This window comes from Haliotis rubra, unplaced genomic scaffold, assembly GCF_003918875.1.
Source record: "Haliotis rubra isolate DU_JTF1 unplaced genomic scaffold, ASM391887v1 Scf475, whole genome shotgun sequence".
Lineage (NCBI taxonomy): Eukaryota > Metazoa > Mollusca > Gastropoda > Lepetellida > Haliotidae > Haliotis > Haliotis rubra.
This window is the reverse complement of record NW_025767163.1, coordinates 299931-314495: the sequence shown is the minus strand read 5'-3', so window position 1 is coordinate 314495 and position 14565 is coordinate 299931. Positions and strand designations below refer to the sequence as shown.

Genomic DNA, 14565 nt, shown 5'->3' with positions numbered 1-14565 from the left:
TTGTAGTTAACCATCAAAACAAACGCGCCATATTGAAAAACATGTTCAATCACATCAAACACGGATTTTGATAAACAACTGGTTTTATAAAGAAATACAGAGTTCGCATATACAAATTTTGGTAGATCATTGATTACGAAGGGGAAATACCACGGATACAGGACCGTAAATTTCCAAAAAGTCCAAGAAGGAGGAAACGATCATGTTCGTTCGTGTTGTCAATGACAATCCTGATGCAGTGTTATTTTGAATATTTTCATGTATGACAGCTATAGGTAAATGATGCAGAGTGGACATCCGAAGTGTACATAACAGAACTGATCAGGAAGCTAGAAGAAAACATTCAAGATGCAGACACTGGACGTATGCAAGAAAACATCTGGCAAAATTTGGCATCGAAAACCGACGCCATCAAGTGATAATGGGTATGCATGACAAAAGATGAAAGCTTCTATCTAGAAACAGGAAAATAAACAAGGGAGTACTGCATTGTGCTAGGAGCACATTTTCACATTGCAGTTAGGTCTGCTTGGCGGATGGACCAACCATTGATAATTACTGATTAGCCAACCCTTCAGGACATGGGCACATAACACAAGTATCCTCGAGTCATCTGTTTTCGTTCAACATCTGTTTTCGGTCGGCCGTTTGCGTGTTCATTTCTCGCGGTTATTAGCGATATATTACGTCACCAGACAGGTTATTTTTAGCAGGAGGTCGACTGCTTCAGCTCTGACTAACAAAATGCTTCGTGTGAAATTTAGAAAGTTACATGATTGCAAACACATGTAAATGTTACGTTTTAGAACCGTGTTTACTAATGCATAAATTTTCATATAATCAAAATGCTATATCTAAAATATCGTCAGCTCCACCTTTTCAGTATAGTGTCGTCTGCTTGTTTATGGTATGACGTATCATTATCACATGACATATCATGTGGCGTTGCCGTCGTAAGAAATATATATGGAAACTGGATAGGGTCATCTCTTATTACGATTTTCCAAAATGCTCATTTAATTTTCGAAACTGCAATGAATATTTCTGTGTCATGGGCCCAGTGTACTCATCCTGCATGCTGTCATTGGGTCCATCTCAAGCTGTGCACCTCCGTATGTGTAGTGAGATCTTCTGATGAGTTTTGGCACCTTTGTCACCGCGAATCGGAGGAGTGAAACATGTCTGGACATGTGATGTAACTAGCAAAGTCTTATCATGATTAACTTTGACATGAAATTATTTCGACCATAGTTTCTAATAATTATTATTGGACCTATTACAAATATTCTTTTTGGACTGGATGTTTATCAACTTTATATTATAATAATATCAGCATAGCACGAATACTGCTATTAGATTTCTGTTTTACGGGGAACCAATGAAGTGAACGAAAACAGATGACGTCACTTCCGCATTCACGATCTTTGTGTAGCGAACTATGAGGCCTGCTGTGTGGGTGAAACACGAGGTTAATCCATCAGATACTTGAATATCATAAATAAATAACAAACAAATGAGGTAGGTTTGTTTATTATCGATTTATTTATGCACTTTATGTTACGTTGGTCGACAATCGTTACATGACCAAAAACCGAATACACAAGGATATTTAGTATTCATTAACCAAGTGAACATCACCCTATAGTTGACTATATGTAGTTGCCCAGTATGAAACCTGATAAAAAATTATACATATTGTCCTCAAATTACATTGTATTTATACATTAAAACATATTCATAACCTTATCTGAACTCAAAACTGACCCAAAAGAGAGAAAAAGGGTATATGAGATTATGACCCTAAGGATTGTGAAGGGACCACTATGGTGTTTAGTATGCAATTGGTGCCAAACTATGAGAAGTGAGTGAGTGAGTTTAGTTGTATGCCACTTTTAGCAATATCACGATGGGGAACACCAGAAATGGGCTTCACACGTTGTACCCATGTGGGGAGTCAGCATTCGTTGGTTTCACATTACTTTTCAACTCACTGTGCGCATGCGCAGAGCGCATGCGAAAAATATCCACTGGCATGTTTCCGGTTTGGTCGTATGTTTATCGATAGTGTAAACACTCCAAAGAAAACAAAAATGAAAACAAATATATAGTTTTATGTCGAATATAACTGATTCCCAATTGACTTATGAAACAGAGGCCGGGATTAGTTAAATAAATAGCTTCATTTATGTCAACAAGCTCTTGTATAAAGACATCTCACCACCACCGTCCTTCCTGCACATCCCTTCTCACAACTAAACAAACACATCTCTGATGGAATTGCAACCAAAATAGGACATCAATTATTGAAAAGCAGATGCAAATGGAAGTATGTACTCAGCTATGAACAGTTGTCACAACATAAATCATTTTCATAACAGCTTTTATTTAGAGTGCATTTACACTATCGATAAGCATACGACCAAACCGGAAACATGCCAGTGGGTATTTTTCACACGCTCTGCGCATGTGCTCAGCGAGTTGAAAAATAATGTGAAACCAACGAATGGCGAGCAAATACTTTAACCACTTGACTACCCAACCGCCCTTCAAGCTATGACGAATGTCAAGGGGCGTTTGACCTACTTTATATCTAACACTACTGAAAGTGACATGTGCTATGTGTAAGTGATGTTCATGGTAATGGAGACTAGTGGAAGAATGCAGTGGCAGTTAAACATGCTTATGATTGAACTACAAGTACAAGCAAAAATATCAAGTACTGTCTCAGCCAGATTTGAACAGCAGGCGACGGCAGTGAGTAGAACTTCCCAGTATGGCTTAGTTCCAGAATTTATCTATCTTTTTGGTGCACATGAACATAGCAGACTTGATCATTTGAAAGGTTTAGGATGAGACACATGCAGGAAGTCTGAAGGTGATCAGAGCCCTCACTGGATCTAACTTGTTTGTTATCTTCATGTAAAGTCTGCCTTTGATACCAATTTTGAAATCACTTTGTAACACATTAAATTATGAACTTGTGGGCATTGGGAGCCCAGTGGTTGCTACAGTTTAGCATGGAGAGTTGTTTTCCTTAAAGGCACAATATCACTCTTTTTCGACAACATTTTGGCCTATATTTTATATATTCGGGGCATATGCCCTTACAGCTTGAATGAAATTGATAATTGAAACTTCGAGGCAAACGGCTTCCAAACAGAAACACTTGCCATAAGTGCTGTGTAAACGATTTCTCCGTACATCAAAAACTGTCGCACGCAGTGTTATTGGTGTTTGCTAAACTGGTTTCAATCACAAGTTGTGCGTAGGATATTCGTAAAAAGTGCTCAAAGGGACGTAACTCTATGGGGTTCGTTTCAAATATTGTTTGGCCAGTAGACTGCGCAGAGAGTTGATTTAATGCAACGTTGCATTAATTCATTCAAACTTTTTAATTTGATATTGTAATCAAAATATGTAATTTTGGGGGGAATAAATTATATGGTAGCTTCCCTGAGGGCTGATAGTTAGTATTATTGAGAGAAATGCATTATTTATTTTTAGAGAAATGTGGTGTGACATTGTGCATTTAAATATGCCAGTCATTAACATTTTCATTTAATTCTGACTATGCCAACATTTCTTTTAACTTTTAATTGACTTTACGTATGTAAAAAGAAAAGCTTCTCTCAATTGTGGTGTGTGCATGACCAGATCATTTTTTATTCAGATATACATATTGATCACGTATTTGTGACGGTGATATTTCCATGGTTACTCTCCAGGTTGATGCTAAGAGTGAGCAGTAGTTTCGCAGGGGCGTTGTCAACTCCATCACACACGGTCCGCTTCCTACATGCATCATTTGATGCAACAGGAGACAACTTACTGGCAGGCGATCACCAAGGAAACATCTTCATGTTTGATATTAACAGAAACAGGTAAGTCCTTTTGTATTCCTAGTATATGGGGCATAAAGATGAATTCGGTTCCCGATACTATTCAATAAGAGCACATATCCCAGACTTCATTTTTCATAAGGCTCTTTCATCATGCTTATTACCAAATAAATTGTTACCAACTTGTTTTGTAGTACGGTAATTTGGCATGTCATGTATTTTGAGACAGGTTTCACTTCTGAATTTATCTTTCAGTACGGTAAATTGTGTTTAGACAGAATAGAGTGTCAAGTCTTGTAAAATCTTCATCTTATTAGTAGTGGTGGTCCGATTAATTGAAATAATCAAAGATAGGTCGCAGTGACTAAACGACCAAGCAATCGATCATGTTTTCTCATAATCGAATACAAACAATTCTGGAACACCTTTTGCATTAACAATTTTGAGCACTACAAGCTCGGTCCAAGTCATGATTGAATTTATCTATAAGACCCCGAGAAATTTATGTTCCTAACATACTAGTCATCCTTTAAAGATGTGCAATTTGCGTAAAAAACAACCAAAGAACTACAAGTTTTTTCTTTATGCTTTTGTGCAGACAGGAAAATTTCATAAATGTCGCTAACCAATTTTTTTCTTGATTGATCATAATCTTGTCTGACAGAGTAGAAATCAACCACAGTGAAATTGTTTTTGTTAGTCCATGAGCATCACATTATTCTTTATAATGTTTATTTAAAAGAAAACATTTTCTTATCTCACATGTTGATTCTGTGCACTATATATTTGTGTAAAAAGTTCCACAGTGAGTCACAAGTTCAGTCAGGTGGAATTGAATACATTTTGAGAAGACCTATAAATGAGCAATACTGAATAACCAGCCTGCTCTGTTTCCTTTGTATTTCACATGGGCACAATGTGTGAAGCCCATTTCTGGTGTCCCCATATGATATTGCTGGAATATTGCTAAAAGCGGGCGTAAAACTAAACTCAGTCAGTCAGTCAGTCCTTTGTATTTATATAGAGGTATGTATTCTGTCATAACATGGTCATGCTTTGACATTGATCAAATACATTTAGGTGGATGATTAGATGATATCTTTTCATACATTGCAGATTTTCCTTGGTACAAAAGACAGGCCATCCTTGCACAGCTCTTGCATTTTCTCTAAGAAGAAGGACAGAGTTCCTTGTTGGCCTGTCTGATTACTCCCTGAAGTGCTATGATACAGGTATGTTCATGATGTACTGTACTGTTCTGTACTGTAATGAATAACCCACCAGCCATGTATTATCCTCTTTGCCAGTCATGTAATGGTATACTGCATCTGTATCTTCTTGTAGTCAAGGTTTGGACACAAATGGAAAAATGGTCAAATGACAGTTATTTTGAACTGTCAAAGTATTCTGCTCCAATCAGTAGGAGTTCAAAAGTGAAAGTAGTATTGTCAATATTATGTCAAAAATCTATGTAGCATAAATTATTAATCAGCAAACTCACTTTTTATTCAAATTTTATGGTGGACCAGATAACTGTAACAATCGTTCAGACGTTCACTTCTGGAAACAAGCACCAAAATTGGCACACATACTCCTGGGGGATTGTTCTTTTGATAAAACCCGTTAGCCACCTAAAATTCAAGATGGTCGCCATTTTTCAAGGTGGCTGCCATTGAAGATACAGAAGTATTGCATTTCGCAATAAAATTGCAGAGACCTGTCCGATTTGAACGATCTAGGTGTCAAATCATACATTTTTGACTATGTAGAATCCGAATTTTGAACCTTGGACTCATTCACTGGCTTCCTTTGTACCATATATCAGTCCCCAAATCCTAATATTCTGCGAGATAAGAGGTTAAGATACGTCTGACTCTGCTAAACTGCATAGTAATTTATATTGCAGTTGTGTTTGAGGTTTGGTATGTGTAGCATCATTCTGTGCAAGGCTTCCAAACTCGACATGACACGGGCGTGGGTGGGGTGGGAGGGTCATTGAGACACTTGGACATTGAGAGACTTACAGCGGAAGGTGTAGGGTAGTAGCTCAACAGAGCGGATGTCAACGCACAACATTGCACACTGGAGGCACTGCTGTTGTGAAACTCAACATGGGTGTTAAGTATCAGCTGAATAATTGGTTTAGTATACAGAGCTCCAGATAAGATTCAGCTCATGTGGGTACTGTACCCACTGTATTATTTTGGAGTGGGTATTATGAATGTAGAGTGGGTATTTCATTTTCCGTTACCCACTGCTTTCTAATACAATGTAAGTATGTGTTTTCAGTCATTTTACTCACCTAAGTATTATGACTTTGAGTAAGTTTACTAAGCAGGTATGTTCTGCCTTATGTCATACCTAATCAAAACCAACTTAAATATAATGGAAATGATTTCATAAAAAATCACTCATCCTATACTGACAGTACAACACTTGTCCTATACTATACACCTGGCTGTCTCTTTCTCTGCACTCCTCCCTCGTAACAAATAGTGAACTGTGTCAATATTTTAATGATAGATTGTTAAACAACTATTTTATTTTTAGACAAAAATTCTGCAAAAACGACAGAGTTGGTATGATGTTTTGATTATGATCAGCGTTCATTGAGTATTTTATGTTTATTAGTTTTCGAGTTAGATTGCAATTCATCGGTCCGCTTTTGAGCCAAACGGACTATAACAGTACAACTTGATAGCAATCAATGTCTTTTTCATTACGCAAGCGATTTTTATAAATATATATTCAGTACGCATTTGTTTTAAACATTCTGCGTATCTAACATCTTAAATGCGTAATTGGTACGCAACAATTAATTTTCAATGCGTAATTCTATGCATATTTTACCCTGATACGCAGCTTATCGGGGCCTCTGAGTATAGCTAAATATTTATTTTAGTGTCCCAAATGCTATCTAAGTAGAGTACTTCACCATGTATGATGGTCCTGTATCTGTATTTGCCATCTTGGTGAATAGTTACCCGGGTATCACAATATTATAAATAATTATCTGTATTTAGTGAATCAAGGCCCAGGGGTTATCCTTTTACCACCTTGATCACAACCATGCACAATATGGTATGGGATATGACTAGGTTCGGGGATAAAAATATATGACCTACACCAAGCTCGATCAATCATCCAGTATCATTTAAGTCCTGTACGATCTGTACACCATCCAGGTAACTACATGCAAAGCAATGTAAAGCCCCCTTACTCTTGGCTTCACTATATGGTGGCGGCCTGTAAATAATCGAGTCTGGACCAAACAATCCAGTGATCAACAGCATGAGCATCAATCTACGCAATTTGGAATACGATGACATGTGTCTACCAAGTCAGTGAGCCTGACCACCCGATCCTGTTAGTCACCTCTTACGACAAGCATGGTTTACTGAAGATCAATTCTAACCCGGATCGTCATATGGGTTTGTGTACTGGGAACTAACAGAGGTTAGTCATCAACATCTGAATAGACTTCAAAATGGGACTGGGGCGGTGGGGTAGCCTAGTGGGTAAAGTGTTTGCTTGTCACGCCGAAGGCCTGGGTTCGACTCCACACATGGGTACAATGTGTGAAGCCCATTTCTGGTGTCCCCCCCGTGATGTTGCTGGAATATTGCTAAAAGCGGGCGTGAAGCCATAGTCAGTCAGTCAGTCAATCAATCAATCAATCAATCAATCAATCAATCAATCAATCAATCAATCAATCAATCAATCAATCAATCAATCAATCAATCAATCAATCAATCAATCACTGTCCACTCACTCACACAAGTTTAAAATAGATGCCTTCTTTAGGCTTCGATTTACGTAAACTTTAATTTGCCACAATCGTTCAGAAACGATTAGTTTTCAAAGAGCCGTTTGCACCGTTTTACGTAAAACCATATTCTCATTCACTCACTCATTCACTCACTCACTCACTCACTCACTCACTCACTCACTCACTCACTCACTCACTCACTCACTCACTCACTCACTCACTCACTCACTCACTCACTCACTCCTCCTCAAAATGGGACACTTTGGGTTCATACTTTGACAAATTACAACAAGTGATTACACTTTTCCATACAGCATAATCACTGAAGCCCATTTATGGTGTTCCCCACCATGATATTGCTGGAATATTGCTAAAAGACAATACTCACTCACTTCCATGCACAGATACTAAGGATTTGGTTGCCTGGATGAAGGGCCATGAATCAGCCATACACAGCATTTCTGTCCATGCGTCTGGGCGCTATGCCTTGACCACATCAGCGGACGTCGCTCATCTGTGGGACCTGGACACCTTCCAGAGGAAGAGGAAGCTCAACATCAAGGAGGATGTTGGTGTGTTACAGGTCAGTGAAAGGGTTAATAGGTACAGCTGATAACACATTCCAAGATATCACAAATTGAAGATTAAGTTCCTTAATATAACCAGCTAAAAGCTCATTTTGTAGTTATATAGGGCTATGCTCTAATCAATGAACACTCAGGTTTATTAATGAAATACTTAACATGATAATGATTACAACTGGAATAATTGTGGATTTGCTTTGACATTGTGTAAGTACCAGTTAGTCAGTTTGCTTTAATATTTGTGACTAGTGTTCATATTCAAGGTGAGGTGAGGTGAAATTGGGTTTAACGTCGTGCTTGAGAATATTTCGCTCATATGACGACGTGCATGCGTGTGTATGTGTATGTGCGGCTGCTTGTACTAGCCAAAGACTGAAGCTGGTTTTATAGTGCTAGCCCACTGAGATACCATGCTGCAGTGAAGCATGAATACCCCACTCAGACACATTATGCTGACTCCGAGCCGACCAGTCCTTGTTGTACCCATTAATGCTGAGCGCCAGGCAGGGACCAACAAGTACCATATTTTAACGTCTTTTGGTATGACGCGGTCGGGGATCGAACCCGCGACCTTCCGCTCTCTGGTCGGACGCTCTAACCACTACACCACGGAGGCAGTCCGTTCACATTCAAACTTCATACCCACCGTGATATTGCTGGAATATTGCTAATAGTGGCGTAAAACTAAACTCACTCACTCAAACTTCATACTTATTCATTATTTTGTAAGCCATATAATATTAAGATCTACCATAACTAAAAAATACCACCAATCTGAGAGTTATGCCCAGAATTTGAGCACTACAAAAGACTGAAGTTCTAAAATAATATCCCAAATATTTCATCTATTTTGAAGATTAGAATCATTAACAGCCAAATAGTTATGAAGGACACAAGTTTATAAATGATTCTGAACTTTACCCCACCAGGTGTTCTTCCTGCCATTGAGCAACACAATCATAACTTGTTTCCGTGATGACTCGATCTTCGCCTGGGAATCTGAGACCCTGGACTGCAGGTTCCAGCTGCCTGTGCCTCCTGGCAACAGTCCACAATACCGAGCATTTGCAGCTACCAGGTACAGTTGTCTCCCCTTATTCTGATTGTTCACTGTTATTGTTTGTGGGATTGTTGAAATGCTATTGTGTTATTGTGAAGTTTGGTAATTCCCTCTTCATCAACTGTTCCTCCTTGCTCAAGTTTGTGCTCTGATCCTGCAGTCGTTTTTCTCTAGAACACTATAACATGTCGAAGATCTCTCACTCACTCACTCACTCACTCACTCACTCACTCACTCACTCACTCACTCACATCAAGTGTGCTACATTGTGGCTGCCTATTGATATCAAGTAGGTTGCTGTTATCAATTCTGATTCACCCACGTTTCACAGATTGGAATCCTGAAAATGGTTCCTGAGAATGGTTAGAACACACTTGTTGTTAGACCCAGGGAAATCTCTGTGTATACTAGCATCACTTGTTATGTCTTACAGAGATGGGCGTGTTCTGGCAGCTGGGGGTCGGTCACGCTTCGTTCACCTCTGGTCACTCGACACCAGGCGGCTCCTACGTATAGTGGAGCTGCCCAACAAGGTGACGTCCGTCAAGTACATGGAGTTTGTCCCAGACAACTTTCAAGGTGGAGTTGATCAGGTATGCAACACATCAGTAATTGTAAAAATAGAAATACTGAAAATAACACCAGGTGGACACTGGATATTGATACTTCACTGACACCAGACTATTGCTTTTGAATTCTCAACACCTTGTCCATCCATGCTCATCGGTTTCACTGAGAGGGTAAGCTTCAGTGACTTGCATCTCTTTGGGTAGTCTTCCTACATTGATCTGACATGTCATAATATTCAATACTGTTTAAAACTGTTTTAAGCCCAGCCCATGTATGTGTTACTGGCAGACTGTGCAGTTGTCTCATGTGCTGGCATGTGCTTTGCAGAGTTACATCCCTTTGTTTGATGGAATAATTCTTCATTTGTCAGCCATGGGTTTCAATAAGATGGTAAATGACTAAGACTTGCAAACTTTGTAAATTTTCTTACATATTTTTCACAGGGCATGAATATGATTTTTTTCTAAAGATTTTTTGATGATATTTCTTCCAATTTGTTTACAAACATTGTATCTACATACAACTGACTGTTAACATGGCTAAGATATCCAGTGGCAGATTTTTATCTGTGCTCTATTTTGACAAGCGTCCCTGCAAAATATTGTTGATTTATGGTATTGGCCAACCACCTTTTTGATGACATGGTCCTAGGTACCTGGGCCCGTTCCTCAAAGCGATCAGAAGCGCATAAAGTTGATCGTAACTCCCATATTTTAACATAGACTTACGACTGTTGTAGCGATAAGCTTTGAGGAACGGGGCCCTGGCCTTTACCTTGTAATATATTGCAGCCAAAAGTTTGATGAATGATGACCTTGACATGTGCCTTATATTTATAAAGAGGTTGACATCAGTTAGCTCATTTGATGAAGTTGGCCAGGGTTTTAAGGTGCGATAATTCGCTGGTCAGTTTTATCATTTCATAATCGTAGGATTGACAGGTGATGTCAAAACCCACATTTGCCTCAGTTGTTATCACGGTTATACAGTGGAATACTTTTATAACAAACACGGATATAATGAACTGAAGGCTATAGCGAACTGTTTTAAAAGTCCTGAATAAACCTTATATTATCATATAAACTAGTGAGTAGCTGTAACTTGACGGATATAAGGAACTAATTTCAGAGACTTGATGCTATAGACTTTCCTCTCACTTAATACAGACACTCAGTGATCATGGAGTAAATTGAAAATATATACCGTAGGTTATACAGTGTGTGAAGTTATGTACGTCCCTGGGATAACCAGACTTGATGCTATAGAATTTGTATCTTTAAATTGTAACATGAGGGTTACAGCAAGGACCCTGGGCTCAATTTTTCGAAGCTCTCTTAGCTCTAAGATAGTCATAATGTTAATGTTAATGTATGGCACTTTACGACTATATTAGCTTGTAAGAGAGCTTCAAAAATCTAGGGCCTGATCCCAATCCACAAAGCGTTAAGTAACATTACGGCCTATCATATATTTATACTTTATCATAGGCTTATGAATGGCATATTGTAATGAACGTTTTGTGGATCAGGCTCCTGGAGCGATCGTAGCGTTTCGACTGTCGTAAGTCTTATGTTTAAGTTACGATCATCTTAGCACTACAATGGCTTTGTGGAACGGGGGCCTGGACTTCAAAGTGTAATTTCAACCCCAGTATATACATTTGTGTTGCAGGTCTTGGGGGTGTTGTGTCAAGATGGAATAATGAGATTCATCAATATTGACACATGCAAGCTTCTGTTTGACATCGGCACAATAGAGAATCGTGTGTGTAATGCTTCCATAAGCGCCAATGGTCGGTATGTTGCCACGGTGATGGATGATGGCAATCTTCATCTGTATAGTGTGCCAGCCCTCTCCTCAGAACTCAATAAGGTAAATCAACCTTGCAGATATTGAGAGCTTGTGTATTGTTATTATCCACTGCAACACGTTTTGCAGGGGGGTATTATTTTGGACTCCGTCCGTGTGTCCGTCTGTGCAAATTCGTTTTTCCAGAATATAAAAATATTCAATATTTCTTCACCAAACTTTGCACATAGATAGGTCTGGTGGTGAACTGGTGCCTTTTGGTAGTTTTGAAATTCAGAATAACGTATCTTTTGCGTTTCCATGGCAACAACTTTTACTTTGACTGAAATTGATGGTAGTGTTCTTTTCTGGAGCAGAAGTTTAAAACCATTCAATGTTTTTTCACCAAACTTGGCACATAGATAGGTCTGGTGGTGAACTGGTGCCTTTTGGTAGTTTTGGATTTCTGAATAAAATATTTTTTTGAGTTTCCATGGCAACAACTTTGACTGAAATTGGTTGTAGAGCTCTTTTCCGGAGCAGAACATTAAAACCGTTCAAGTTTCTTCACCAAATGTGGCACATAGATAGGCCTGGTCATGAATTGGTGTCTTATGGTAGTTTAGGATTTCTGAATAAAATATTTTTTGCGCTTCCATGGCAACAACTTTGACTTCGGGTGACAGTGCTCTTTTCCGGATCATCAAGCAAGTGATGTAGCGAATATGGATTGAGAAGTATTGCTCCTATTGTATTAAGGAAGTTGTTCAATATGTTCTTATCCTTCAAAAACAAGGATCTTTATAGAACATTTTTGTATCCAGTAACTTTGCTGTTTCAGCCACCAGCTCCCCTGGTGAAGGTTGTGGCCTCCAACAAAATGTCAGACACAGTAACCACTGATAATGACAATGAGAAAAACCTTCACAAGTCTTCCACATCCTTCTCACGGAGGAGGCGACCAAAGGGGCGACAGACCCAGGATGATGACACCGTCAGTAGATAGTCATAGATTGCAGCTATCATCGATTTAGAAACATATTTTCAATATGTTGTAATCTTACCTTGGCCTTTGTTAAAAGGAAGCTGAATATACTCATTCATATCATTGAGTTTGTGTACGTTAGGTTCCTCCATTAGCGAAGGACCGCCTCCGAGGTTTAGTGGTTAGAGCATCCGCCCGGAGAGCAGAAGGTCGCGGGTTCGATCCCCGACCGCGCCATACTAAAAGACGTTAAAATATGGTACTTGTTGGTCCCTGCCTGGCGCTCGGCATTACTGGGTACAACAAGGACTGGTCGGCTCGGAGTCAGTATAATGTGTCTGAGTGGGGTATTCATGCTTCACTGCAGCATGGTATCTCAGTGGGCTAGCACTATAAAACCAGCTTAAGTCTGGGCTAGTACAAGCAGCTGCACATACACATACACATGCATGCACGTCGTCATATGAGCAAAATATTCTCAAGCACGACGTTAAACCCAATTTCACCTCACCTCCATTAGCGAAGACATATGGCTGCTTTACAGTGTAGTAGGGTTTGTATATTCAGTGAACTAATAAGTCGACTGTGAGGCGTTTGAAGGTTAATAGTAACATGACTTATCACACCGGGTACCCACTTTCTGTTTGGTGAACAGAGGCAATTTTAAACACATTCACTTGCATAGGGTGAGACCACATGTGTCACATGTCATGTCACCAGGGAGACTATAAACTCAACATCCTTACTGATTTTCATTCATAAATATTTCATTTGATATTTGAAACAAAAATAGTATGTTTTCATTATCACATCAACTGAATATTTAGCCAAACAGATAACCATCTAATAAAGGACACTTATTGCAGCCTCTGTCATTTAGCTTGACAGGAATTTCTGTTGGTGTATTCTTCTGTACATATATGTCAACCTTGGTTATCCGATTCAAATATTTCAGGCAAGTCTACCAGAAGGGCTGGACATGGACAAGCTCAGCGCTATTCTGAAGGAATTTGGCGAATACCCATACAAATACAGGTAGGCGGCCTTAGTAGGGCAGACATGGATGATGAAAGATCATCAAACTACATTGTAATTCACAGGACATCAGATCACTTATAATGCAAGGGATTAGGGGGATGGCTTGGGTGGAGTGGGGTGGGATGATGTAAGGCGTCTAGCTGTAACACTCCAAAATGTTTCTGTGGGTCCCAGACATGGCAATGGGACCCCAGAGGACTACCGTGTCCATAACAACAGCTGTTAATTATGTGAAGATTTAGGCTTATTCAGTGGGACTTTTCTCGTTTGTAATGCACCTTCTTGATTAATTAAAGAATATGGGACTTGAGAATGACATTTATCATGCATGTTGCTTTGAATGGTTGTATGTAAATCGGCTTTCATCATATCTTTGCATCCCATGGGATTTCGAGTGCAAATTGCTTGCATCCAGTCTTAAATGTTATGTGTATATGATGAAGTATTTATGCCCAGTAAAACCTTGTTAATAACCTTCTTAGCTTGTGTTCTGCTCAGATTTAATAATAGTAAATAGGCCATTTATATAGCACCTTTCCACGTCACAGCGATATGCTCAAAGCTCTTCCTGAGCTCAGGTTAAAACTATATACAGATGTTTGGTACAGATGATTAAAAGTCACTTTTAGCGGAGAAATAAATGAGTCTTGAGTTGTGTTTTGAATGTACTTAGGGAAGGAGATGATTTAACTCAATTGGGAGAGTTCCACAGAGTAGCTGCTGCATATGAAAATGTTCTTGAGCCAAATGATTTTAGATTATAGCTCGGGACAGCAAGTAACAGTTGTTGTGTTGAGCGTTGAGTTTTTTCTGGAGAGTAATGTGTCAGTAGGTCTTGAAGGTAGGAAAGGTCCTGAGTTGTGGAAAGACTGATAGGTGAGGCAGAGAATCTTGAAGTCAATCCTTTCACGAATACGGATTTATGATTTTGA

The 14565-nt window shown here is 39.1% G+C and overlaps 1 protein-coding gene across 1 annotated transcript in view; it reads left to right on the top strand.

The window, feature by feature from the left end:
• The first annotated feature begins 32 nt into the window (after positions 1-32).
• Positions 33-14565, top strand: part of LOC124290817 (TBC1 domain family member 31-like) — a 38283-nt gene continuing 23750 nt past the window's right edge. The window contains exons 1-9 of the mRNA XM_046727641.1: positions 33-425; positions 3726-3881; positions 4956-5071; positions 8013-8191; positions 9122-9270; positions 9686-9845; positions 11494-11694; positions 12452-12604; positions 13551-13630. Coding sequence (XP_046583597.1) covers positions 349-425; positions 3726-3881; positions 4956-5071; positions 8013-8191; positions 9122-9270; positions 9686-9845; positions 11494-11694; positions 12452-12604; positions 13551-13630 — 1271 coding nt within the window. The 5' untranslated portion in view covers positions 33-348. The remainder of the gene's footprint in view (positions 426-3725; positions 3882-4955; positions 5072-8012; positions 8192-9121; positions 9271-9685; positions 9846-11493; positions 11695-12451; positions 12605-13550; positions 13631-14565) is intronic.